At 34.6% G+C, this 27,724-nt stretch overlaps 3 protein-coding genes across 5 annotated transcripts; all 3 read left to right on the top strand.

Moving 5' to 3' along the window:
* Positions 1-292: 292 nt before the first annotated feature.
* Positions 293-17,277, top strand: ABCD1 (peroxisomal ABC transporter 1). Of its 3 annotated transcripts, none has more exons than XM_021445513.2 (27): positions 293-666; positions 1,959-2,146; positions 2,797-2,874; positions 4,257-4,536; positions 5,288-5,512; positions 6,157-6,354; positions 6,473-6,927; positions 7,260-7,398; positions 7,482-7,560; positions 8,254-8,492; positions 8,619-8,923; positions 9,005-9,116; positions 9,216-9,374; positions 10,021-10,120; positions 10,204-10,312; positions 11,424-11,514; positions 11,644-11,768; positions 11,917-12,066; positions 12,999-13,071; positions 13,692-13,872; positions 13,950-14,108; positions 14,840-15,001; positions 15,072-15,308; positions 15,975-16,138; positions 16,245-16,297; positions 16,377-16,455; positions 16,679-17,277. In XM_021445513.2, the coding sequence occupies exons 3-27, from the start codon at positions 2,813-2,815 to the stop codon at positions 16,763-16,765; spliced, it is 4,023 nt and encodes a 1,340-aa protein (XP_021301188.1). In that variant the 5' UTR covers positions 293-666; positions 1,959-2,146; positions 2,797-2,812; the 3' UTR covers positions 16,766-17,277. The 3 variants fall into 3 exon arrangements, with proteins under 3 accessions (XP_021301188.1, XP_021301186.1, XP_021301187.1); XM_021445511.2 differs by having other exon boundaries at positions 2,753-2,874; XM_021445512.2 differs by having other exon boundaries at positions 1,959-2,154; positions 2,753-2,874.
* Positions 17,278-19,168: 1,891 nt separating this feature from the next.
* LOC110409818 (nitric oxide synthase-interacting protein) lies at positions 19,169-20,074 on the top strand. Its single transcript, XM_021419296.1, has one exon. It carries the CDS (start codon positions 19,254-19,256, stop codon positions 19,869-19,871), a length of 618 nt encoding a protein of 205 aa, XP_021274971.1. The 5' UTR covers positions 19,169-19,253; the 3' UTR covers positions 19,872-20,074.
* A 3,134-nt stretch (positions 20,075-23,208) lies between these two features.
* LOC110409011 (hematological/neurological-like protein) lies at positions 23,209-26,640 on the top strand. Its single transcript, XM_021418220.2, has 5 exons — positions 23,209-23,428; positions 23,542-23,615; positions 24,901-25,030; positions 25,128-25,442; positions 26,078-26,640. Exons 1-5 carry the CDS (start codon positions 23,300-23,302, stop codon positions 26,348-26,350), a joined length of 921 nt encoding a protein of 306 aa, XP_021273895.1. The 5' UTR covers positions 23,209-23,299; the 3' UTR covers positions 26,351-26,640.
* Positions 26,641-27,724: the final 1,084 nt, after the last annotated feature.

Below are 27,724 nucleotides of genomic sequence, written 5' to 3'. Positions count from 1 at the left end.
CTACTTAGATTATATAAATAATTTAAGATTTATAATTTATAAACATTGTATATGCAAGAGAGGAATGTATTATATCTGATAATATTATTTACAAATTACTGGTGCTTACCAAAAGGGCCTATAAAATTTTTACTCACGCATTCTCACAATTTTCTTTGATTTGGATTGAACAGATAAAAAAAACAAAAAAGAAGGTAAAAAAAAAGTTTTTTATTGCATAGAAAAAGGAATAAAAGATTTCGCTCAGAACAAATTTTGGAATATAAAAAGAAGTTATAAATAAGCTGCGGAAAGAGCTCATCATTCATTGCATCACCTATTAGGCTCTCTTGGCCCTTCTGTCACTCTAAACTCGAGTTTCTTCTCATTTCTCTCTCGTCCTTCCTTGGAATTCTGTTCATCCGGTGCGGTCCGTTCATCTTCGATTTAGCAAAAAAAATCTCCCAAAAATGAAAAAGCAAAAGTCTAGGGTTTGAATTTTGGTTCAATGATTGAAGATTTTGGCGATTTTTGTTATTAGTAAAGAACAAAAAAAGAAAGAAAGAAAGAAAGCGGTGGGAATTTCACTTAGAGAGAATAAGAGATAGAGAGAGGTTGCAAAAATTAATGTGGTTTCCATTGTTTTGATGTGACGTAGTTTTGCGAGCTTTTGCTGCTACTGCTCAGGTATCTTTAAAAAGTCACTCTCTAGTTTGAATTTTTTTTTTTAGCTTTCAGGTAATTTTAGTCATTTTTTTTCTGAATTTTCGGCTTTAATTAGTTTAGGCTAAGTTTAGATGCATCAATTTTATGCTTAATAATTTTTAGGAAATTATTTGCAAAATTAAAAAAAAGACTGCGTAAGTTTTTTTTAAAAAAAATATTAAATTAATATGGAAAATTGATGCACGGAAAATCCAATGAAGTTGAATTCGCAAAATTTAGGCCGAACATTGAAGAAGTTGTAAAAATTTAATACGATAGAGGGGATATAGCTTTGCTCAGCTGGTTTTTGAAAAATTGAGCTGAGAATGTAAAAGAGGAAAGGAAAGATTATAGAATTATAGCTTTGCAAGGGTTGTTGCGTGTATAGATTGGAAATATTATAATTACTGCATTAGTTAGTTGTTTGAATTACTATTAAATCAAGCAACCTTAATTCGCTTTATGTTGTCGGCAATTATAATTTTTGTTTTGGCTACTTTTGTGGTTTGGTGTGGTAAACTTTGACGTGGTTAGTGTTTGAGACCAGTTTGATTGGTTTGTGGCAGAGGGTGGGTATCCGCCTGATCTCTAGTGTGGCAACTAGGTGTTAGAACTTGAAGTTGGTTGCAAGCTTGGCAATGGCTCAAGGTTAATTTAACAACTATTTAATGAAACGGATTATTGTCAGGTTTTCTTTTTTTTTTTTTTTTTGGGTGGGGGGGTTGTGGTGGGTGTTGCTTGCAGTCTGTTATTTTATATCAAAATGAAGAATGTACATTTTTTTCGTCTATCCAAACTGTGGAGTTTGCAATAGGTTAAGAATTGTTCAAACGAAACCAATATCATTCAGTTTATTTGTGACACTCAATTTGCCTCTGTTGTGTTCCTTTAGATCTTCATCTGTCCAGGTGTGGCAACTTGTATACACATTGTATTCTTGAACAAGACAACAGTTGCACAGCTTTACTTTATCCATTTCTTCGCTTTTTTCAGCCATTTATTCTTTTCAATTTCTAATCACCTGTTAATAATAGAACCAGATTAAATAAATCTAGGTCATGACAGCATCACCCAATTTTTGCTTTGTCAAGATATGCTCTTCAGTGTACTCTTGTCTCTCCAACAAACATCTTACTGAATTTCAACAGTAATTCTTGGTGTATAATTATCTACGTGTTTGTTGTTGCTGCTTTTCCTTTTTCCTTGTAATTTTTCTACTAAATACTCCATTATCGGGTTTGGTTTGCTGATGGTTTTTATAATATATCTCACAGATGTGTAATGCCTGATTACTGTTGAGAATTGTTGATAAGAAGCGATATTACGAGGCACATTCACTGCTAAGAAATTTTCATATTAAGACAAATTGAAGTATGCTCTCTTGCCAACATCTACTGTTGATGGAGCATGATTAACACTTTTGGCTTTTGGATGTGAATTGTGAAGCTCTTGCCAGACAATAGTAAGAATGTATTTTTTTCTCCTATTTTCTAGACAAATATCTGCTTTATCTTGTTAAACAACTGGGTCTCGCTTATGGAGAATGATCTTATGTTCTCTTATAATGTGAATTTGTTACAATGGTCTTTCCTTCTGCAGAGCAGTATTTTTGCTATTGATGCATTAGATGGTGTAACGGCTACCCTCTTATTCAGTTTCAAGTTTGTTGGCCGATGGCCATAAATTCTGGAGAAAGGTTTTTTGGGGGGTAGGGAAGATGTTGGGATGTTTTAATGGATGTGGAAAAAATTGCCATGCACTAATTTCTCTACTATGAATTTTTCTTCTTCAATTTTATTTTCACCTATAATCCTTTCCCCTTGTTCTGTGTATCCTCTTGATTTTCATGTATAATAAATTATATAAAAGAGATAATACACATTGATATTGTCTCATATAACAATTAATATTGTTGTGTAAATTTCTAGTGAAGATTCTTCACTTATGCTTAGAAAGTAATTTGTACTATCCATACCTCCTTCTATTTATTGGTTCCTACCATATTGGCTGTCGGGAAATCCAAAGCTTGGAGTGTTATTGTTTGACAATCGTTGCTAATGCATTTCAGACTATTGCCTCCTTGCTTGGTTGCTAATCTGTGCTACCGTGTAGAGGTCCAGCTTCAACAATGCCTTCTCTTCAACTGTTGCAGTTAACTGAGCATGGTCGAAGTCTTCTGGCCTCAAGGAGGTAACGATGTATTTTATTGGTGATAATCAATTTAAATACTGATGTTGACACATTTAATTAAGTCAATTTATTTGCTGTATACATGATAAGAGTTGGTGCTTCTTTCTGTTTTGGTTTTGATAATGATATCACCGATATATTAGATGTCTGCTACAGCAAGTATTAGCTTGTGTCTCTCCTTTCTCCTAATTCTTTCCTCATGTCTACTTCTTGATGAATGTGAGTAACATAAAGAAAAATGTCTCTTAAGAGCTTGTATTTGTTTGGGGTTGCTGATGAGTGGTTTATACTGAAGGTGAATGATACTATGAGTGGTTTATGTGAGTAACATAAAGAAAGGCTTAATCCTTTACACATATTTAAAGCTTTAAAAAATGTTTGAAGAATAATGCAATACATGGTCTTTTTGTAGGGGTCTTCTTGCATTGTAAATTTGGTTTGTGAAAGAGCCTTGCTTATTTTCAACTCTCTGTCTGTTGGCATTTGGTACAATTTTGGGAGCAACTATTTTATCAAGACATCTGTTTTTAGCAATTTAAAAAATCTGAAATTTGTTCATTTGATTATTATAAAACGTTCTCAAAATTTCAGAGGACAATGACATGAAAAAGAAATTCATAACACTATTATTTTTTTCCAAGACAAGCAAAGAGGGGGATTGAGACACTCAATTGTTCTAGGGAGTGATTGTATTTGTATAGGATCTGGTCTTGAGTTGTGCCTTTGGGATTAGGTTTACAACTAACCCTTGGGGCTTCACCCCCCATGGCTATGTCTCCCTCTAAGAGGAGGAGATTTCCTGTAAGCCTGGGATCTAAAGAGAAAATTCAATCATAATTATCCTGGAAAGTTTTCAAATAGGTTAACTACTTGGAATGAAGGTATTTTTCAGAGTTACCTAGAAAAAGACAAGTGGGGAATGTTTGGTTTGAGTAGTGTAGGAAACCCCCCTATTAGTTGGGAATGTTCTGTTGTGAAAATGATGTTGGAAAAAAAATACTATCTTGTAACGGGGCATTTGTGATTTAAGCCAGGTCCAGTTATGTCTTCCTAAAATTGTATTAATTGATGGTAGAAAGATTAGACTTTTCCCAAAGGGCTTAGATGCTTGAATTTAACTTTAATTAACCATCTTTCTTCTGAAGCTTTAGTCTTTGTTCAATATTATTGCAGTTTTTTATCTGTATGTTACCATAGTATCAAGGTCATTTATATTATGTGGCATGATATTATTCCCCACCCTACCCATCCAGTGGGGCTCTGTTGGATGTCCAGCAATGATCCTCTTCTGATGTGAAATGCTGAAGTGGCATAGCCTTCGTCTCAACTTCTTCCCCAGTGACTGTCTAGTATTTTACCTTTTTTTTTTTTTGGTTTCACAGGAAAGCGCTATTGCTTGCTTCTGGTATTGTGGTTGCTGGTGGTGCTGCTGCTTATGTGCAATCACGGTTTAGGAGTAAAAAGCCCAATTCATATGGTCATTACAATGGGGTCCGAGAGAATAGAGAAAATTCTGATGAGGTTGTTAAAAACAATAATAATGTAACGGGAACTACACAAAAGAAAAGTGGATTGAAGTCCCTTCAGGTTCTAGCAGCAATTCTTCTATCTGAGATGGGCCAAATAGGTGCAAGAGATCTTTTGGCTTTGGTGGGCATAGCGGTATGCCTTTTTGTGTACTTCCAACTTACCGTTGTATAATATGTTGCTTGCTTTCTAAGTTTTGCTATCCTTTATATTTTATTTGTTTCATAGCAACCTTCTTCATTGCAATCACAAACATTGTTAAGAAAATGGACCAGATAACAAAGTCAAAGACAGTCCGAATTTTTACCCTCCTAAAACGTGGGTTATTTAGAATTTTTGTGCTGAATCTTTGGTGAGATGCCACTTGATCTGGTGGTAAGTGGCAAATAGTAAAAGGCCTTGGTTCAAATCCATCTTTATGCTAGACAATGACAATTTGTTATCTCAGTACAACACCCAGACACCACCCCTCATTCCCCTTGACTGGGTATTGTAATAATTCTCTGGATACATTGATCCGGAAGGAAAAATACTAGAAATTAAAGAAGTTACCAAACGTGTAGTTGCTTTTTTTTTTTTGTAAAGTTTAGCTAGTGTATTTGGTCATATGAGTAACATAACAAGGCAGTGGTTAGGCAAGGCACTTTATCTATCTGATTTTATCATACACGCATCTATGCAGACAGATATCAACACATATTTGATTTTAGCTTGCACTTTTCGTGATTGCATCAGATATAGCAAATGGGAAAAATAAACCTGTGAAAAAGGTGAATGGAAATTTGAATTCCTTCCTGATGGATGTAACATAGGAGTTTTAGTAGCTTGAGCATTGGGGGTTTTGTGTTCTTTTAAGGTAAAGCATCTACTTTATATCTTTTTGCAGGTGCTGAGAACTGCTTTGAGCAATAGATTAGCAAAAGTGCAGGGATTTCTATTCCGTGCTGCCTTTCTTCGGCGTGTGCCATCATTTTTCCGGCTAATATCCGAAAACATTTTGTTGTGCTTTCTTCTGTCAACCATTTATTCTACTTCAAAGTACATAACTGGTACCCTAAGTCTGAGGTTCAGAAAAATACTGACAAAACTCATCCATGCACATTACTTTGAGGTAGTCTTCTTCCTTCAATGTTGGAGTAATCTATCTATAACTGATTTTTTGAATTTCTTTTCCTAAGCTATGTTCATTTTTTAATCTGGTTAGATCAGGTGTGCTTCCTATCATAATTCATGAATACTTTTTTGTTCACTTTTTCCTGCATGAGTGAAGTATCTTATCTTCTTTGCACATCTTCATCTGTGAGGGGGAATACATGTTTGTTTTATATTCTTTATATCTAAGATTTTTTTTGTCCCTCTTTTCTTTTAAATGTGTGTGATATTTTTAACCAAAACATTGTGGGACTAAATTGCTCCTAGACTTAAGACATGTTAAGTTCAGAATTATTTAAAATTTTGTTACCGGAAAAGATCTACTCAGTTGTTGTAACATAGCAAACTTCTGAAGGGGTAATAGCACCTAGTAAGCACATTTTCTTATCAGTGGTGAAATTTCTGGAGGACCCATCTAATATACAAATTGCAAATTCAATCTCTGTCTCTGGGAATGGTGTTTGCTTTACTTTATTTGTTCTCTCATGTAGGAGAAAGCACTCCAAATTGGGAAGTTATCTCTTGATTTGGATGCATTATAAGGATTTTTCTTGTTATTACTATGTTTTCTCTATCGTTTATCAATAAAATATTTGATTTCAGAATATGGCATATTACAAAATATCACATGTTGATGGACGGATTAGGAATCCTGAACAACGGATTGCAAGTGATGTGCCAAGATTCTGTTCAGAGTTGAGTGAGCTTGTACAGGATGATTTGACAGCAGTTACTGATGGTCTGCTTTATACTTGGCGTCTTTGTTCTTATGCTAGCCCAAAATACATTTTCTGGATATTGGTAAATTATTTGTCCTATTCATTTGTATTTGGAACAGCTAATTCTAGCAACTACTGTGCTAGTGTAGTTATTATCCTAATGTCTGGTTGTCACATTAATATATGAGGTTGCTTTGCAGGCCTATGTTTTGGGAGCAGGAGCTGCAATAAGAAACTTCTCTCCTGCTTTTGGGAAACTAATGTCCAAAGAACAACAGTTGGAAGGAGAATATAGACAGCTTCATTCAAGGTTAAGGACCCATGCAGAAAGTATAGCATTTTACGGTGGAGAAAGTAGAGAAGAATCTCATATTCAGCAGAAGTTCAAGACTCTTGTAAGGCACATGAGAGTCGTACTTCATGATCATTGGTGGTTTGGCATGATTCAAGACTTCTTATTGAAGTATCTTGGTGCTACTGTTGCTGTTGTTATGATTATCGAGCCTTTCTTTGCTGGCCATCTTAGACCTGACACTTCAACATTGGGACGGGCAGAGATGTTAAGCAATTTAAGATATCACACCAGTGTTGTAATTTCACTATTTCAGGCCCTGGGGACTCTTTCTATAAGTTCAAGGCGGTTAAATCGTCTCAGGTATATCTTTGTTGACTTCTGGTTTTTGAGAGGTGTTTATAATTTCTGGAAGAAAAGCAACAAATCAGGAATATTACGCATTTTCTAAGCAACCTCTGAAATCTTACCCTTTGCATTTTTAATATTCATGATGGATATGCTGCACACTCAGTAGTAGACTAATTGTTGTTGATCGTAACAAGAATGAACGTGAGTGAGACAGCTTTCTGGTTCAGCTAATATTAAGTTTTATTCTTATATATTTCTTTTAGTTCTGCTAATATTCAGATATATATTTTTTATTCAGCTAATATTTCTGGTTCAGCTAATATGTTTCTTTTAATATATTCCAGTGGTTATGCTGACCGCATTCATGAGTTGATGCTTATATCAAGAGAGCTAAGTGCTGATGATAAAAAATCGTCCCTGCAAAGTGCTGGAAGTAGGAATTACTTCAGTGAAGCTAATTCTGTTGAGTTTTCTGGTGTCAAGGTATTGAGATGATGTTGGACCATATATAATTCTTAATATGCCTTAGTCATAATTTTTGTTCTAATTGTAGAAATTCTATTTAGGTTGTCACTCCAACTGGGAATGTTTTGGTGAAGGATCTCTCTCTGAGGGTTGAATCAGGATCTAATCTTTTGATTACAGGTAGTTTTTCCGCTTAAATTATTTTGATTTACATTTACCTTTAATATGCCTTATGTTGCTATCTCCTAGTCTTTTACACATGCTTTTCTTTATTAAACTTCTATTATAGTTGAGGAAGTGTATGGGCTTTTATTGGAAACTAGAGTCACCTTAAACAAGTTATTGTAGAATTGTTATATAGCAATCGAAAAGCAAGTTTTGGCTGTTTGAAGTGGTGCTTTGTTCTTGATATGATATATTTACCACATAGGGGCTTATTTTAAATGTCAAACCTGGTAACAGTTATATTTAAGAACAATGTTTTACTTTGTAGCACATACTTTGGTATGATGACATTTATAAAGATTTAGCTTTTGACAAATATTGTCCTTGCTTCTGTGTTCTTTCAGTGAATAGTAAAAGTCTATATAGATATATCAATTTATTTGTTATGTGCTGACATTCATAAATTGGTTGTTCTTGTCTTATAAATACATATATATGTATTTCTGTATGTAAGTATGGATGTATATTTGTTGATTTGTATGATGATATTCTTTATGTTCAAGTTTCCAAATCTAATCTGTTCTTTTGGCTTTTAGAAATTATTGATGAGAACTTTGAAAAGGCAATACTTAATCCTGTTTGTGTAGGTTTTAAAGCCATGTTGTGATCTTTAGGCCAGTTTAAATCTTTGTTTTTTCTTTGCTGAAGGTCCAAATGGCAGTGGAAAGAGTTCCCTTTTCCGGGTTTTAGGTGGTCTTTGGCCACTGGTATCAGGCCATATTGTGAAACCTGGGGTTGGTTCTGATCTTAATAAGGAAATTTTCTATGTGCCACAAAGACCATATACAGCTGTTGGAACCCTTCGCGACCAGTTAATTTATCCTCTTACGGCATATCAGGAAGTTGAACCTCTTACGCATAGTGGAATGGTGGAGCTATTGAAAAATGTATTGAGTTTCATCTCATATTCTTTTTCTTGTTTTCACTTTCTGAAAATTGTATTGATGCTTTGTATTTCTTTTGGGTTTTATAGCCAACCTTCAAACTAATTATTAACATTGTTATCCATGCAGGTTGACCTTGAGTACCTATTGGATCGTTACCCACCTGAGAAAGAGGTTAACTGGGGTGATGAACTCTCTCTTGGGGAGCAACAGAGATTGGGGATGGCTAGACTGTTCTACCATAAGCCTAAATTTGCAATTCTTGATGAGTGCACAAGTGCTGTGACAACTGATATGGAGGAGCGGTTTTGTGCTAAAGTTAGAGCTATGGGTACATCATGCATAACTATATCACATCGTCCAGCACTAGTTGCATTTCATGATGTGGTTTTGTCCTTGGATGGGGAAGGAGGATGGAAAGTTCATTACAAAAGGTACCAAGCATAAATTTTTGGGGATTATAGTTTTTGTTTTTTGTTTGGTGTGTGTTAATGAAACTTCTATAAAATCTCCAGGGAGGATTCTTCAGTACAAAGTGAAGATGGGACTGATTTGACTGAACCTTCTGAAACAGACCGCCAAACTGATGCCATTACAGTTCAACGTGCATTCACTGCAGCTAAAAAGGTCTTAAGAACCTTCTGAATTTTTGGTTTTCTTGTGTGTTTGTTTCGTTCAACTGGATCTGTTTTATCTTACTGCAAAATTTTGGGTGAATTTGTCTAGGATTCTGGATTCTCAAGTCCAAAGGCACAATCATATGTGTCAGAGGTGATAGCAGCATCTCCCTTTGTGAATCATGATGTTAAATTGCCTGTTGTTCCACAACTTCAGAGGGTTCCAAGAGTGCTGCCTTTGAGAGTAGCTGCCATGTTTAAAGTACTGGTAAGTTTTGGAAGAGCCTTTTTTGGTCACATAAATTAACGTTGTGGATTAAAGGATGATTTGCCCATAATGGTGCCCAAAGTTGGTATCAATATGAGCTTGTGAAGTTCTAAGTCTTGATTGGACTTGAATGATGAGTTTCCCCAAAATATAGCTTCTCTTGTTTGCTAGGTCATAAGTAGGAGACTTATGTAGTTGTTATGACTTTGCTCCCGCCTCCTTATATTGAGTTCTAGGTTATTTCTAAATTGAGTTTTCATTGGTGTTTCAGATACCTAGAAATAATTCTATAGCAATAGTAGATTCATTTAAATTGCCTTTTAGCATAGAGTTTGAGTCCTACAAAATAATTGCTCAAAGTAATGCCATTATGGATTGGTAATGATGGACTCAGCCTCCTGTCACTTAATGTTCTTAAATATATGTCTATAACTGTGGCATAGCTGATACAAGTAGGTTAAATACTGTTGTATAAGATTTGTTGAGCATATGGAGCATTAATTTTGTGATATTTACTTATCTGCAATATTTGAATTCACGTAAACCAGGTGCAAGGCATCCTTAGTATTAGTTAGCACATGGTGTTCTAATCCCCTACCACAATTTTTATTTCTTTTGTCTACAACCTTCAGTTCTTGTGTTTCAGGTACCTACCATATTAGACAAACAAGGAGCTCAACTACTTACAGTTGCGTTTCTTGTTGTCTCGAGAACATGGATATCAGATCGGATTGCATCGTTGAATGGTATTCTAACTATGTTCTTTACGTTATATCTATTTTGAAATCTGAGGGATTGTTTATTGTTATCTATATGCATCAATTCTCAGGAACGACTGTGAAGTATGTGTTGAAGCAGGACAAGGCAGCCTTTATCCGATTAATTGGTATAAGTGTTCTTCAAAGTGCTGCATCTTCTTTCATTGCTCCTTCCTTGAGGTAATTTTTTCTTTTCAGCATGTATTTTCCTCTATATGAAATACTAAATAAAAGGAGGGAGATGTGAATAGACAAAGATATATCTGTTAGTTTTTGACAGTTTTGTGATTTGTGCAGTTTGTAAATCCTTGATTTAGCATTATTTATACGTTTCTATCATATGTCATTTAAATTATTATTTCATTCCCCTACACCCAATAAGTGAAAGTAACATGTGGTATAAATATTTAATTTGAATCTGGATGGTCCAAAATTTTTGTTGCCAAAGGCAGCATGCAGAAAATTCAAGTAGACCAGATACTTGTAAAGGTTAGACAACTTATAGTAGACTGCAAGAGTCTTTAAGGGATTTTTTTTTAAAGAAAAAATTTATTTAGTTCTTTTTCAGTTCTACTTTTTTTTATTTACGATATTGGGCATTTCTTATATAGCAGGAGTTTTGCCTAGATCTATTCCTTCCATGTTATTACAAATTCTTCAAAACTTATGCTGTTATGCATATGTATAGATTTTCCTCCCCCCTTTCATTCTTTTCTGCTTGCATTCCAGACCTTTAATTTTTCTTATTGTTTGGAATTTATTAAGTGAAACCTTAATTTCTATATCTTTTGAACTCCAATTAAGTCTTTTCATTTTGTGTTTCAGTATGTTTGTTGTGCTGTATGTGCAGATTGGGTAGCCAATTTTCATGCAGAACACTGTATGTCTAACTTGTTGGTTTGTTTTTGCCTGTAATCTGTGACTGTTAAATAATATATACATTTGTGATACTTCTGATAAACTATGTCATGGTTATCCTATGCATGGCTCATGTCCGTTCTTATTTTTCCATTACTTCAAGTCATGCTGGTAAACTTCTGAGTGGAGCTCTGGCTCGAACGAAGAGAATGAATGTCAGTCATGCATTTACTATTATATTCATAACCTCCAGTAATATTTCTACTAAGAGTATTTTTTTAGTGCTTTATAAGACTATGGTTATACTTGATTCTCGGTGGTATGAAATTTATGACAGAAGTTTTATACTCATCCCGAGCTTTAGTTGCATATCTAGTTTCATGCCTTCTCGGTGAAAAATATCTGTTTAAAGAACCTATTTCTTGGTTTACAGGCACTTGACAGCTAGGCTGGCCCTGGGATGGAGGATTAGATTGACTCAACATTTGTTAAAGAACTACTTAAGAAATAATGCTTTTTACCAGGTGATTGGTTCCGCTCAGAAACATGTGCTGCCTGGGTATTTGGCAGGCATTGCACAGTGTTAATAATTTTCACCACTATTACCTAGAACTTAGCAATGGTAAATTCACACCAAATGCATCTCCTTGTAGGTCTTTCACATGTCAAGCAAAAATATTGATGCAGATCAAAGAATAACTCATGATCTTGAAAAGTTAACCACTGATTTATCAGGACTGGTTACTGGAATGGTAAAGCCATCTGTTGATATTTTGTGGTGAGTACATTATGTAAATTTTGTTATTATTTATTATGGTATTGGTTTCTGTGTAATCTTGATTCTAGGCTTTGAAAGTATATGTTCCTTTCCTCCCTCCCTTATCTATCTTCTAAGAAAAGTTCTTAATAATGCTGCAATTTATAAGGTTCACCTGGAGAATGAAGCTGTTAACTGGAAGGAGGGGCGTTGCCATTTTGTATGCATATATGTTGCTTGGTCTGGGTTTTCTAAGGACTGTTACTCCTGATTTTGGTGATTTGACAAGTCGAGAACAACAACTTGAGGGAACCTTTAGGTAATTCCATCTTGATTTAGAATCTATGCTCTACTAATACTAAGCATGCTAGCTGTACTTGCACACGGAAATTCTTGCTTGAATATATATGCCAAAAAAACAGATATAAACTGGTGTTGTAAATTCAATTGATCTGGTAGTTTGAACAGTGAAGCTCAGGAACTTAGCTGGGTAGTAACAAGTAAAAACTAGAAGAATCCATTAAACCCAGTGGTTTTGGAAACTGTCTGATGCTAGAAATATTTATTTTTACCCATTTTTCATAGCTATTACTGCCATACAATCAAGTGTTAGAGCATATAACGATACATAATGGTGGCTCTCACTGAAAAAGAGGAGGGGAAAAAAGAAGAGAAAAAGAAATGGTTTTGAAAAGATTAAGTTTTGACAGAAAAGAAAAGAAAAAAAAAAAACTCTTTTCTCCTGTCTCGTATAGATTTGGCTTCTTTCATGTTAATACACTTCAACTTTCCTTCATTATGCACTTCGTCGCCAGTAGCATTCCCTCTAGGTTTGTGGTTTACAAGGCAAAGCCTTCCCTTACCCTATCGTTGAACACCCTTGTGTGTTTTGTTTGTCTGTTTTGATTTTTTCGTCCGTGTATAATAACAGCTAATGAATAATTTAAACAGATAAATGAAAAGAATTTTTGGGGAGACTCATTAGCCAGTATAGCATATGTGATGGTTTGGCTCTTTATTTCCCACCAATCCAGACGTGTATCCCCCTTCCTCTGTCCTTTATCCCTCTCAGGCATCTATGTTTGTTAACTGAATAGCTGAGTCAATGTGTGGCACTCTTGTTTGTCTTGTGGGCCTATGCGTGGGCTTATATAACATGTTTGTGCATGCGTTTTGCATGTGTGTGATTTTTATTATATCTGGATGTTGCTGCACATATCATTATAATAACTTACACTATATATTAATTAGGTTCATGCACGAAAGACTGCGAACTCATGCTGAATCTATTGCTTTCTTTGGCGGTGGCGCTCGAGAAAAAGCTGTAAGCTACACTGAATTTATTGTTGTTTTTGATGCATTTGAATGTCAACTGTTGTTTCCATCATTGTTGATGCTGATGTAAAAATTTCCTTGTGGAAAAGTAGACTGATAACACTAGGAGTATATTTGATATTTCTATGGGTTAGCAACTGGAAGTCGAATGCATTGTAATGTTTGCATCGGACAACTATAGTTTACACTTTACATGCCTGGGCTGAAACCCAACAAAATAAGCTTTTCTTGTAATGTCCTACAATTGCTGGATCATATGGGCTTGGGTTTTGCATCAAGATTATTAGCCAAAAAAAAAAAAAATTTTTCCAGCAAGAATTGTTTAGTCATCCTGGATGATACTGTTTGATTGTCGCCCACGCTCTCTTGTTCTATCATGTAAAGAAATGTTTTTCAGCTGAAAAGGCAGCACTATGTTTTGCTCCTTGTCTAGAGAGGACATGGCCCAATAATTTGTTTTAAGAACGAAATCTATCTTTACCAATTTTTGCGGGGATCATGGTATACAGTATTGTTATTTTTTTCCCTTTTTGTATGGTTTACTATAGGCTTCTTTTTCCCCATTATTTCATGCCCTGTCTCTAAATCTATGTGTCCTATATTGAACAGATGGTTGATTCAAGATTCAGGGAGCTTCTTGATCACTCTTTGTTACTTTTGAAGAAGAAATGGCTGTTTGGTATACTTGATGATTTTGTCACGAAACAGCTTCCACATAATGTTACTTGGGGTTTGAGCTTATTATATGCCTTGGAACACAAGGGTGACCGAGCCTTAATTTCTACTCAAGGTGAGATATCTAACTGGCTTTTGTAGTACTTTCTAGTTTCTCCCTCCTTTCTCTGAAAGTACCTGGATATCTTTTAGGTGAGCTTGCCCACGCACTGCGGTTCCTGGCATCTGTTGTGTCTCAAAGCTTTTTAGCATTTGGTGACATCCTGGAATTGCATAGAAAGTTCCTGGAGCTATCTGGAAGCATCAACCGAATATTCGAGCTTGAAGAGCTTCTTGATGCTGCTCAGTCTGGTATATCTTTTTAACTGTCTCCCAATGATTGTGTAGCCTTGCATTTTATTTTGTATATTTTCATATATTTTGCTGAAACAATTGCATCAAAAGATTAATCACACTGTCACAGTTGCTAGGATTTCTTTTGAGAGCTTTCTTTTTTAATCTGCTTCTTCTGAGTGTGAAATAGCTTTAGATAATATTAATATCACGTGTTTGAAGATTGAGATTTTCTATTAATATCTTCAAGTGCTAATCCATAAATTATAACAATGTAAATGCATAGAAGTTAGGATGCTTGTTTGAGAAGTACCGAATGGCCTAATGAAGTTCTTATCCAACTCAAACTGAAGAAGGTTAGTATAACAGTTAGGCATTTGTGAATGTAATCTGCTTACAATGTGACATTGCATACATTCCTCATGTTAGTATGTTTCAATCGGAACCTGGAGTACATCATGTTGGGCCTTGCCAAAATATGGGATTTGAATGTAGGTTGTGTTTCAATTTTATGAAATTCTGCTCATGATATCTATCACGTAAGTTTTTCTACTGATGTGCTGAAGTGAAGCTGATTTGTTTTGGACATTAGAAATATTTTTGTTGATCAGACACTGCTGCATCTCTATTTGATTAGGGGCAAATTCTTTCTTCCTCATCTTCCTTTGCTTTTTTATTTTCTTATTTTAAGACTGACTTTGTTGTCTAAAAATTGCACATTTAATCTAACAAGATTGTCATCTAACCAGGGGATTTGAGCACTGATAACTTGGCACAGTCTCGGATGACTGGTCTCTATTCTGAGGATGTTATTTCTTTTGCTGAGGTGGATATAATTACTCCAGCACAGAAGCTGTTGGCTAGGCGGTTGACATGTGATGTAGTGCCAGGAAAAAGCCTGCTTGTTACTGGTTAGTATAGGAATTTTTATCATTCGCCTTGATAGAAGATTTACATCTGACATGCCTTTAATTTCTTAAGGACCAAATGGGAGTGGTAAAAGCTCTGTTTTTAGAGTACTTCGACGTCTCTGGCCCATTGTGAGTGGAAGACTTTATAAACCGTCCCACCATTTTAATGAAGAGGCTTTATCGGGTGGTGGCATCTTCTATGTTCCTCAGCGACCATATACATGCTTGGGAACTTTAAGGGACCAAATCATATATCCTCTCTCTTGTGAGGAAGCAGAGCTGAGGGAATTAAAGTTGTACGGAAAAGGTAACCCCACTTGCATAAGTTGGATTGCTTTCCTTATCTTTAAAATTTCTGTTTTCATATCTATTATTTTCACATTGCCATGCTCTCAGACATTTCTGATGGATGAGTTAATTTGATTATTCTTTTAGACTCGAGTTATATGGTACCAAAAGTGGTGCCATGTAGATGCGTAGTGGTCTATTAAAGACTAGTTATAACAACAAACCGAGTGTTTTCCCTGTAGAGTTGACTATAAGGATCATATTGTGCCATTGTGTTCTGTTCAGGACATATCCTCAGTTAAGTTCAGTTCGTTTTTATAATTCTCATCCATGGCCACTTTGGTCTTCATCTCCCTGAAAAAAGTTTGGTTGAGTGTTCATGTTCCAAAAAAATAAAATCATCTGGAATTTGGGCAATTGATATTTGCTTTTTTCTCTTCAGATGAGTTATAAAGGGACATTGACTATTATTAAGTTTTCTAGGGGCGTCAGATGAGAATGATATCTAATCTCTCTTATTATCATTAAGATGATGACAGTTTAAAGAGCATGGTAGAATGACAGATCATGTCATGTGTATATTGGTGTCAAAGTTATTGGCTTATTTTGTTCAATGAGTTTTCTGGAAAATATATATATTGAGTTTATTTATGCTTTTGGGAATTGTGAACATGCAAAATTGCAGGTAAAAAATCAGCAGATACCACAAAGATTCTGGATGGACGTTTGAAAACTATTCTTGAAAATGTTCGATTGAATTATCTTTTGGAAAGAGAGGAAGGTGGTTGGGATGCTAATCTCAACTGGGAAGACATCCTCTCACTTGGAGAACAGCAGAGATTAGGCATGGTGAGTAAAGTTAACTTGTTGCACCTTCAAGGCGTTTTGGACAACATTTTACTCTGCATACAGGACAGGTTTCTTTTGTTTGACATCAAACTTTCTGTTTTACCAGGCACGATTATTCTTCCACAAGCCTAAATTTGGTATCCTTGATGAGTGCACAAAGTATGTAACTAATCCCTGTGTATTTTGTTTATAACACTAACTAGTTGTCTAACTTACCTGGGTATTCTTCCCATGGCAGTGCAACGAGTGTGGATGTTGAGGAACAACTCTATAGACTTGCAAAAGATTTGGGTATAACTGTTATTACCTCATCACAGGCAAGTAGTTTCACTGGATAGTGAGTGATAACAAGCATGCAACTGATTATTGTCAAAACATCTTTAATTCAGTGGATAATAAAATATTTGGGATGTTCATCGTCATTATCTGCTGCAGCACTGCCAAATACAGAAATTGCACAAAGTTAGCACCTATTGTAACACTTCAGAATTATGTCACTTCACGCCTGCAGTAATTGTTTTTGCTATTGTATTTTCTCAGCGGCCTGCTCTGATACCATTCCATGCTTTGGAGTTACGACTTGTTGATGGTGAGGGTAAATGGGAGCTTCGTTCGATCAAGCAATGAGTTTGGTGCAAGGGGGAGCTTTCTGTTTGTGCTCTGAACTGTGGTATATACAGGAACTGGGGGCAAACACAAACCTGACATTGCTGTTTGAGGGAATCAGTTTACTTAATTATACACCGTACAAATTCTTTATCGTGCTCAGAACAATGAGTATGCAAAGGAGATGCCAGGTGCCAGTAATACTTTTAAATTTCCCTTTGGAGTTTCAAAGGATAATATTCATTATTTTTTATGTATACCACAGGCTGTGGTATTTGCTCAGTGCATGAGCTGGAGCCAAAAGGAGAAGCAAATTAGATCAGATTATTGCAAATACTGTTAGGTAGGAATTATGAAAATGATAACAGTCCAAGTACATCCATAATCTATAAAATTTTCATGTACAGCCTTTTCCATATTTCCCCTACCCCTATTTTTTACCCTTTTTTTATCGGGTAAAATCCGCAGTCCTGCATGTTGTAAGAATTTGTTCTTGCGGTCATGAATAAAATTGAAGGGAATAGAATTTTACATATTTTATCCTCCTCCTCCTCCTCCTCCTCCTCCTCTCTGTTTTATATCTTTCCTAATCAATCCTGGACCTAGGTTTTAACTAATTGTGCCACTACATTTTATTACCTCTTTGTTATATATATGCATAATCTTTTCGTTTCTTCAATTTAAGACTGTTATTTGCACTAAGCTGAGTTCATCAAATTTATTGTTTCATTATTGGATGTTTCTTTGTTGTTCTGTGTCCAGAATAAAAACAAGAAAGAGAGTAAAAAGGTATAAACATTTGACACCATTTTGGTTCGAAAAAACGGAAAGGGGAAACGTAATTGATGTATGTATTATATGATAAATATTTTACATATTGTTTCTAATAGGATGTGTATAGGAATGAAGTATTATTCACGATACTATAACACGATGAAGATGTTATTGTACATACACTACATATAATATGACAGATGAGTGATTTATTACGTACAATTTACGTTAAGCTGCAAAAATTATTTTTTACAAGTCAAGTAGAGTTGTTTTAAAATATTATATTATTTTCTGTTTTCAAGTTTAGACGAATTAAAAAAAATATTAGTTTAATATTTATTTCTATTTTCAAAATATTAAAAAAATAACTTGGGAATGTTTGTTTTTTGTTATTCAAAGTTGAGCCTGTTGAAATGAAAAGATTGTGGTACCGAAAAAACACAGGAAATGAAAGATTTGACTGTCACCTGCTGCGCATTGCGCTTCAAGTTTATATATTACAATATGCTTAAGCTTGGAGGATAAAACTGTAAACTCTCGTCAACTTTATGACAGTGAGAAAATCTCCACCATTGCAGTGGAGCTTCATTTTTCTGGCCTTATTACATCGACTATTCCTGTTTCTTTAAACGCGTATAACACAGAAGGAACAATCGGTGGGTGGGTGGGTCGGTTTGAGTGACCAATTTCTTGTCTCTGTGTTGGACGTGCAATAGCATTTGATAATTAATTAATTAATTATAAAGAAGATCTAACAAAGATTAATCAGGGCCGCCAGCACCTTGTCATTTAGCAATGTTAGATTGACTGATCGAGTTTCTCAACATGTGGGTTATAATCTTATCAAATGGTTGGATATGGATTCTTGATAAACAAACACAGTTGGCATCATCTCCTCGCCAACGTGTTATCCACAACTTTAAACCTTTTCATTTATTTGTATTATAGAAATAAGCATACACAAATTAAGTAGCAGAGGGCCCTATCTCTTGAGGATCTCCAAGGGATAACTCTCTCTTCCATGAGCTTTTTTCATGTTGTAAACCCATGCTCTTTTTGTCAAGCATTCTCCCACAACAAAGTACCATAAAATTAGGTTTAGATAAAGATTTCGTTTCCACTTGTTCTTTAACTAGTATACTTATATTAATTCGTTCAACTTGGTTTTCTTAGTTTTCCTGCCCAAAAGCTATTGTCATAGAAATGAGCAAGATCAAATCCTGCTCGTATATCCATTTAGATTGTGGTTTTGGAAGGTTCTTGACTAATTTATCAAAAAGAAAATCAAAATGTCAGGTAAACTGTGTGCTGCATGCTACCAAGTGGAGCTGTTGCAACTTTTGCAAGGGTCAGATTAAGATTTTCCAGCCCTTCATGTTTAATAATGGGCTTATTCTAATTTAAATGTAATCCACAGAATCTCATGGGATCGCTTCCTTCATATTTGAATGCCAACTGCTAACATGAAAAAGGGCAGTTATATATAATAATACCATTATACTTTGGTGGCTGATTCACTTTCTTCCACTAAAATGTAGATTGTAGATAAGCTCGTTCAGCAGCTTCCTTGAAAGCAAATGCCACTCTCCTTCCATTATCTTTAGATGCAATGGCCTTTATACATAGTTATATACCTCTTAGTCTCAAAACCCAAAGAATCCTCACCAAGGAAATCATTAGTTAGCAAAGCCAAAGCTTTCTTCAGTCAATCTTCATTGAAGAATTGTTTCTCTCAATGGGTATTTCTCACTACCTTTCCTCTCTTTGTTGTGAGCTGAGAATCTTGCAAGCCAAAAACCTAGAACTAAAGTCACCTGGAAACCTTTTTGTGAGATACTATCTCACTGCAGGAAACAAAAAGCGAATCCAAGTAAACAGCCAGGAGATCTCCTCGAAGTCAGAGTTCATTTGGAATGAGTCCTTCTCTTTGGAATGCTTGGGAACTGAACAGTCTTTGAATGACCTGAAGCAACAAACTGTAGTTTTCGAGCTCCGCTGGAGAAGCACAGTGCCAGTTCTTGGAAGAATAATGGGGAAGTCACAGCTTTTGGGCAGAGCTGAAATGCCATGGAAAGCCGTTTTTGAATCACCAAACATGGAGATTGAGAAATGGGTTACCATGGTTTCAATGAATGATCGTGTTCTTGAAACTCTGAAGCCTCCTTCACTACAGGTATCAATGAAGGTCCAAGGTCCGGCAATTGTAGAAACAGAGGAGAAGAAGAAGAAGAAGAGAAAAGAAGGGTTGAAGAACAATTGGGATGGCTGTGGATGCAAGGACAGTGGTGGCGGGTACTGCAGCTGTGCAGATTATGAATTATTTGCACTGGCAGCAGCTTTCGAGGCACTATAGTCACAAAGGAGTGGCCAAAAGCACTAAAGATATGCTACTTCTGTTGTATTTGTCGTTAAACTGTAGATATATGAGAGTAAAGGGACACTCTAGTCATCTATTTAGAAGAAGGTATTAGGGCAATTTCTTGAACGTAGTTCTTTGTCATGAGGAGAACTTTATTGTGAAATTATTGCTCTGTGTTTTTTTTTTTATTCTTATAATACCAGAGGGAACATTTTGGTTGGTATCAAATATTTCCATTAAAATCCAATGTCAACCTTACCAGCTTTAGTAAGTCCAAGTAACATTTCTCGTTTAAGTTCTAACTCCATATAATAACACAGATAAAAAATCAGATGCTGTACTTTAGATTATACAGCATACATTAAGACTTTAACATAGAATAATAAACAGTATTTTACCCGAAAATGTGAACTTTCATGGCATATATAGCTATCCTTAATTAGTACAATTATATATGCAAATGCAAGTCTTGTTTCTTCTTTTTTGTATTATTTTCTTAAAAGGCATTACTTCACTAATTCTCACAAACCATACTTACATATAAATATCCAAACTGCATACTCCAACCACCTCTCCTATTAATTAATGGGACCAAGAACATAGGCCAGTGTAGTTGAGATGTTTTGGTGTATTTCTAGATGAATTACGTTTCACCAACTTTTTGGGCTTCTTTTCACCTTCTTAATTAAGGGTATGCATGCCTTTCATGAGCTATAAATTATGGAGTTTGCATTAAATAGGCGAAAAGTCACAAGGCCAGACTGCAACTCTTTTAATTGGTGTAGCTTATGATTTTCAATCTCCCAGCAGTATCAGAAGGCTTAAATTTGGTTATTATAGGATAAACTATTAAATAAATTCTCAAATTATTTTATTTTTTAAAAAAAAAACCTCCTATCTATTAATATAAATTAAAATATTAAATAAATTCTTAATAAGATTTAAATTTGCTTATTATAATCAACATAAATTAGAGGTGAAGGGAGGGAGACTAGTAGGGATCCTGTCTCTCAAAAGCTGCAAGATTTTATAATTTTTTTTGTTTTTTAAATTTTATAATTTTACTGCTACAAATATTGAAGACATAATTTTCGTTATTTTAAACATAAAATCCTGATTTTGTCACTGACATTAATATCTTTTAAAAATGTAAATTGATTATGAGTTTAATCACTATTAAAATAACGTGATAAGCATATACAAGGTTTTGAAAAAAAAAAACATATTTAAGGTACAAATTATAAGAGGATTTATTTAGATACAATAACACATTAGATTTTTTTAAAAAGAGAATCAAAAAATTTAGAGATTTATTTAGTATTTTAACTTTATTTTTGTTCTTTTGTTTCTAAAAAAAATAAATTGGATTTTGCAAGATATATATAACCAATCCAACAATCCTCTTATTAAAAAAAAAAACTTCTTCCAAAAAAAGGAAAAAACAGGAAAGGAGTTGAAAAGCCAAATATTGCATGGGCAACCATCCACTTAACAAAGTAATTAAAACACCCACCAATGAGGTTATACACTTGATTTAATAAGCTATTTAATTAATTTGCTATATTTATAGAATCTTATTTCTTGTGTATCACTTGAGGATATATCTTGTTTATCCAGCCAATTGGGGGTTAGTTTTTCTAAAATGTAAAGCGATGGAAAGCAGCAATCATTAGCATATATATATCGTAATTGATTGTCTATCATATACTTATTAATCTTGCTCAATCCCCTTTTACAACTTAATCAAACTTAATTTGACTCACTCAAAATCCCAACAAGTTAAGACTTTTAAGTATTGAATACTGTTAGAAAGTTGACAAGACCCTTGCTTTTTTTTGGTAAATTAATAAGGACTCTGCTTCTATTTATTGTTTAGACAAAACAAGGACAGTGCTAGGTTTTTCAACCCTTTGTGATTCAGATTTCCTTTTCACCATAACCAACTTTTTAATTCTAGTGGACACAATTTATCTTGCCAAATCAAAATAGGCCTCCCACCCCATTCCTATTTAATTTGACTCTATGAGATCGTTTGGTACCAAAAAAAAAAAGAGAATATATTCTATTTATTTAAATTATATTATAATATTTATTTTATAATAAATCAATAAAATATAAAATTATAATGTAATTATATTACAACTAATGACTATAAATGTGATTGTAGTTCAAATTAATGTAATTAAATTGTATTGCATTCTGTAATATTTTTAAAAATATTTTTACTCTTTAATTTTATTATTTGATTAAAAAAATTTTAATGTTATAATTTTTTTTATAGATTTCAAGAGATATCTTTTAAAAGAAAAAAATTAAAATAAAATATATAATACGAGAAATTATATTAAAAAATAAAAATAAAATATATGATATTAAAAATATATTGAAGAGATGATATTATAAAGAAATTAATGATAAAAAATATAAACATATTAAACTAACATTTTAATAAAAAATTATAATTTTAAAAATTATCATTACATTTTTAGTAAAATATTTATAAATCAAACGTTGTAATATTATTTTTCTTATACTTACATTGCTTGCAATCACATCATAATATCGTAAAGTATCAAATATCATCTTTATATATTTTAAACATTACAATATTGATCTTTCCAAATTTCAACACTTTCGATTTGATCTTATGAAATGGAAAAAATATAAATAAAAATAAAACTGGTTTAATTTGACTTGCAGCAGTGCTTACCTAATTTTGATCCATTTCCAAAATTTTGACTTAGCTAGGTTTCAGCATTATTGCATGCATCTGTCTTAGCTTTTTAATTTTTTTTTGGGGGTAACAACTAATAAAGTATATATGAAGTGACATTAATACCTAAATTAATGTTATTCAAAATAAAAGATTTATGCTTCTGAAGCACACCAAGTTATTGGCCTACTTACTTTCCGCTATCATGTTATGTTTGTTTGATAGTTTAGCCTTAATTTTTCTTTGAATCAAATTAAAATTTATTCTAAATCTTTTTGGAATTTTAATTGGTTCTCACAGATTCAATAAATATTTCATTAATTTTGGGACTAAATGCAACTGTGATGTTTTACCCTTTCATTACTTTTTCTTAATTTTGGTCATGAGGAGTTTTTTCCTTTTTCTCTCATTTATTTAAAAAGTACTAAAAAATATCAAGTCAATAATTTCTCCTTGCGTGGGACCTTTGACACGTGTTAGTTTCGAACAGCGAGTCTTCAGGTTCGCCAAAACCTCTAAATTTAAAATAAAGGAAAAAAAGGAGTAAAGTTTGGTAATTGGTTGACAGTATTTGATATTTTATATATATATATATATATATCCTTTAATAAAATTCAAATATTTTTTCTTATCTTTGCAAACAAAAGAAGGAAAAAAATCTGCAAAGACTGAAACGACGCTCTTTACTTCAGCTCAGAGCACACCAAAAATGGAGAGAAGCACGCCGGTCCGAAAGCCTCACACCTCAACTGCCGATCTGCTGACTTGGACTGAGGCTGCACCATCTGCCTCTTCCAACGCCTCCTCCGCCCAGCGTTCCTCCGGTCGCTCCAACCAGGTGCAATGGTCTATAACTATTATTAGTGTTATATAAACACATTTATGTAAATGCATGCGTTTATCTTCTATTTATATTTTCTTCATCTGACGAATGAAAGCATTGAATAACAGCCGTCGGATGGAATCAGCAAAGTGGTGTTTGGAGGTCAGGTTACTGATGACGAAGCTCAATCTCTCTTGAAAAAGTAAGATCCCTTTCTATTTTCAGCTTACATTCCTTTTAAAAGAAAAAAGGAAATTCATCTTTGGCTGTAAATGTTGTTTCTTTTCAAGATAAGCTTGTACTGAGTTTTCTTTTCTGGAGTTTGAAATTTGAGTTTTATTTTTTTATTATAAAAATAAAATCTTGAATTTTGTCCTTTTCTTTATAGCTTTAAAATGTAGAACCAGATCTACCGTTACTTTTTTATTTTTTGGGGGTTTTGTTTTTGATCTGTATCAAGCTATTAATTTCTACTATTGTATTACCTGAGAAAATTTGGATAATATAATTAGCAAATTACTAAGGAAAGAGATGCTCTGATCTGTTTTATTAAAGCATGGATTGCTCAAATTACCGATGTATATATAATTTATTTAGTTGAAATATATGGTTTGTTTGAGTGGTTTAGCTGCTAATCTGGCTAAAAGGTCCTGCTTTCCTGTTTTTGAGTTTTTTATTTGTTTATTCCTTAACCAGCTCTCAATTGATAAGGAGAAACTTTATGTCTCTCTATATAAAAGCACATATTTAATCATGCATTATGGAGTACTAACATTGCATGGTTATGATTCATTCGGGTCTTTTTTGTATTAGATAGTGAAGTTGTTTTTTATGTGCTTCATTTAAAAATGTTGTGTTTGAACTGAGAAATCTATTGAGTTAGATTGCTGTATAGACCATGACAAACATATTGTTGCGTATTACTATATTTTAGATGTTATCATAAACCTCTCTTTTGGTTATGTATCTGTACTCTTGTATTTTCCTCATTTATATATCTTCATGCTTCTTTGTTTTTTTTTTTTTCATTTTTGCTTCCCAGTTTGTAAGTCGAGCTGTCCAGATCAGCTCATTCTGGTTTAAGACTAATAGTTAACAAGTTAAATCTAGAATTGATATGCAAAGTCAGTAGGCTTTTCAGATAACTAATTTAATAGTACTGTTCATGAATTGCATCCAATTTTATTCGAGAAAAAAAGAACCCAGATCCAACTAACCTTGCAACTTTTAGTTATCTGGTCTCTCACAATGCTCATCAGATTGTGGACTAACTATGATTATTGATGCATATACTCCAAAAACTTGGACTCTGTTCTAAGAATTTCTTGATTCTTCTTGAGTCTGTTGTGTAAACCAAACTTCTTTTTTCTCATTTGTACTCTGGCTTGGACTTAAGTAATATAGTGTCTTCATCAAGAGCTATTTTGGACATGTATGGCTATCATTCATCTAAATCCATTTGGCATTGTTCACCATTGCTCTTCCAGGAAGCCTTGCTCAGGTTACAAAATGAAAGATATGACTGGCAGCGGTATATTTGCAGCCAATGGCGCTAATGGTGCATCTGAACCTACTGCTACTAATCCTACTAACCGAACAGGATTGCGCATGTATCAGGTATTTATTAGATCTCTCTCATTGAATGAGCATAATTGTTCACCAGTTGTCCAAGATGTAAATTCACCTTTTTAAACTTTGGTGATATGATTTTCAGCAAGCAGTGAATGGAATTAGCCAAATATCATTCAGTGCTGATGGGAGTGTTTCTCCAAAGAAGCCTACCTCTCTCCCTGAGGTAGCAAAGCAGCGAGAGTTAAGCGGCACGTTGCAGGCTGATTCAGATGCAAAGAATAAAAAGCAAATATCAAATGCAAAGTATAAGGAGATCAGTGGACATGACATCTTTGCATCTCCTTCTGAAATTAAGCCACGTTCATTGGCTGCTGCACGCTCCACGGAATCAAGAGAAAGCAAAGACATGGGAGAACCTGCACCACGAAATGTGCGCACATCTGTCAAAGTTTCAAATGTGAGTTTAGCTTTTCAGTGTCTGATAATCATTTCTCACTGGTTTTGTCTTGGTGGAAAGTTAGAACAGTTGATTCAGTAATAGTGCCTATTTTAGATACAAGTTGTCTTGGGCGTGTGTTGCTAATATTTGCTTTCAGTTGGCCTTTAACACTACATCCATTTTCCTTTTAGGAGTAGTGACTTCCAAAGAAGCACCTCATCACTACTGAAATGAAAATTGTTAATAAAGGGCAAATGGGGTCAGTCCCCTCAGTCTTCTGCAATGGCAGTGGAGGCTTGCCTTATAGATACTGCTGTAGCAATACATTATAAAACTCATCAGATGGTTTCTTTTTCTTGTGAGATTGGGAATATGCACATGTTTGCTAACTTCAAGGTTAATTTGAACTTCTTTGTAAAGAATACAAAATTTTACTCTCTCCCATTGGCATGAATTACTTTACTCAAATTCCATTTAGGCTTATCATGTCTGCATTCTTCCACAACTTGATCATTCCAGTACTCCCTCTGTTCCACAAGTTTTGTTGGATGCAGAATCATTTCAAGCTCTTCCTATTCCTGTCCTATCTTGAATTCAAAGTTTCACCAGCCATGTAACTCCTATGAAAAATTTGTTTTTCACTATTGTTGTAGCCTGCCGGAGGTCAGACAAGTATCCTGTTCAGCGAAGGACCTGTTGTCAAGACAGCAAAGAAGATACATAACCAAAAGTTTCAAGAGCTGACAGGCAACAATATCTTCAAGGGAGACGTTCATCCAGGCTCTGCAGAAAAGCCTCTGAGCAGGGCTAAGCTGCGCGAAATGAGTGGCAACAACATCTTTTCTGATGGGAAGGTGGAATCTAGAGATTATCTGGGTGGTGTACGCAAGCCCCCTGGTGGTGAGAGCAGCATTGCCTTGATTTAACGGTAGTGTCCTTTGCTGTACATCCCAGTTTGGGTGCAATGTTTTGACTGTGCAGGGCCCTTGATGCCTTATGATGATCAAATTTGGGCATTCGAGTGGCATATGTTGGTTGTGGCTCATGTATACGTTGTTAGAGTGTAACATTTAGATCGGAACCCTAGGTGGACGGCTAATTGAGTTATTTCAACAGTTTCCAGTTGTTGTGTTGTTAGTGTTTGGTCTGGACTCCAGACCAACTTTGTCTGTTGTTGTGGAATAATAAAAGGCCCCTGGTTAGCTGGTCTCTAATACGTTCTTGAGCGTACACCAGATGTTAGCTTCCCAATGTTTTGATATTTAAAATGCATGTACGCTTGTCGTTGGAATCAAAGGGATCAAATGCCACCAAGAATGTTAAAATCTTGGAGATTGCCGCTCACAATTACAGGACCAACAAGACGACGAAATGGTGTTTCCAAGGACAACCCTGCAATGTTGAATCTGCTTGGTAACCAAGGTACCTTATTTCTGACAATATTGGGGGACGGGTACTCTTCCCTTTGTCCATCTATATATTCTTAAATTATTTCAGACCCCAACAGAATTATTAAATTCTATAAATTTCTAAAATGTACATATTTAATTCTTAAAACCTTTAGAAACTTAAAGATAATGTTTCCTTCTGTGCCAGCTTGGCCCTTCTTTGAAAGTTAGTAGCCAAAATGAAACTAATTTACTTCCTCTCTCATGGTAGATTTCTTCTACTTTTTTAATTTTTTACATTTTAAGGTTGTTAATTTTTGTTTTAGTGCAAACAAAACGAGGATATTCCTTTTTCTTAGGAAGGAAATGGAGATAAACCCCTAGGAATAGGATTAGGCAGGAACCACGGTTTAAACTCTACATCTACGGTATCTTTCCCCTAAAGAGGAGACGAGAGCCGCTCGGCCTAAGCCCTCGGCTCAAACGTAGCGGGGATTTATGGGTAGGTATAAATCACAAATCAACAAGCTTGCATTCGTATTATGTTATATAAAATATTGGGTTTAGGATAATGCAGCACTTCTATTACTTCTGGAACATAAACCCGTTCCTTTAATCCTAAAATTTGGTCCACATCCCTGGACAGTACGTCCATGCACATGTTTGTAGGCAGACAGGAGCTCAATTCAAAGGCACTGAATCACTGAGCTTCGTACCCCATTTGCCAAAGAAAAAGCCAAAAAAGGAACTCTTCCTTCCTGTCGTGTTCACCATCCATGTCCCCGAATAACTTTTTCCCATAAATTTCGAAACCTGCGCATCCACATCTAATGCTTTTTTTTTTTTGACCTCCTAAACACCAAGGAGCTTACAACTTTTGCTCTATGGATTTTTTGCCTATCCAACTTTTAA

This window comes from Theobroma umbraticum, unplaced genomic scaffold (genome assembly GCF_002168275.2).
Source record: "Theobroma umbraticum cultivar Fairchild unplaced genomic scaffold, ASM216827v3 scaffold_44.0, whole genome shotgun sequence".
NCBI classification, from domain to species: Eukaryota; Viridiplantae; Streptophyta; class Magnoliopsida; order Malvales; family Malvaceae; genus Theobroma; species Theobroma umbraticum.
The sequence above is the reverse complement of the archived record's forward strand: the minus strand, read 5'-3'. Positions and strand labels throughout refer to the sequence as shown.

Excerpts from the sequence above, each read along its gene's own strand:
- ABCD1 (XM_021445513.2), top strand. The coding sequence starts at position 2,813 with ATGCCTTCTCTTCAACTGTTGCAGTTAACTGAGCATGGTCGAAGTCTT. Across the intron at positions 8,493-8,618 it reads TGGTGGAGCTATTGAAAAAT|GTTGACCTTGAGTACCTATT; the intron begins GTATTGAGTTTC and ends TTATCCATGCAG. Across the intron at positions 16,456-16,678 it reads CTGTTATTACCTCATCACAG|CGGCCTGCTCTGATACCATT; the intron begins GCAAGTAGTTTC and ends GTATTTTCTCAG.
- LOC110409818 (XM_021419296.1), top strand. The coding sequence starts at position 19,254 with ATGGGTATTTCTCACTACCTTTCCTCTCTTTGTTGTGAGCTGAGAATC.
- LOC110409011 (XM_021418220.2), top strand. The coding sequence starts at position 23,300 with ATGGAGAGAAGCACGCCGGTCCGAAAGCCTCACACCTCAACTGCCGAT. Across the intron at positions 23,616-24,900 it reads GCTCAATCTCTCTTGAAAAA|GAAGCCTTGCTCAGGTTACA; the intron begins GTAAGATCCCTT and ends TTGCTCTTCCAG. Across the intron at positions 25,031-25,127 it reads CAGGATTGCGCATGTATCAG|CAAGCAGTGAATGGAATTAG; the intron begins GTATTTATTAGA and ends TATGATTTTCAG.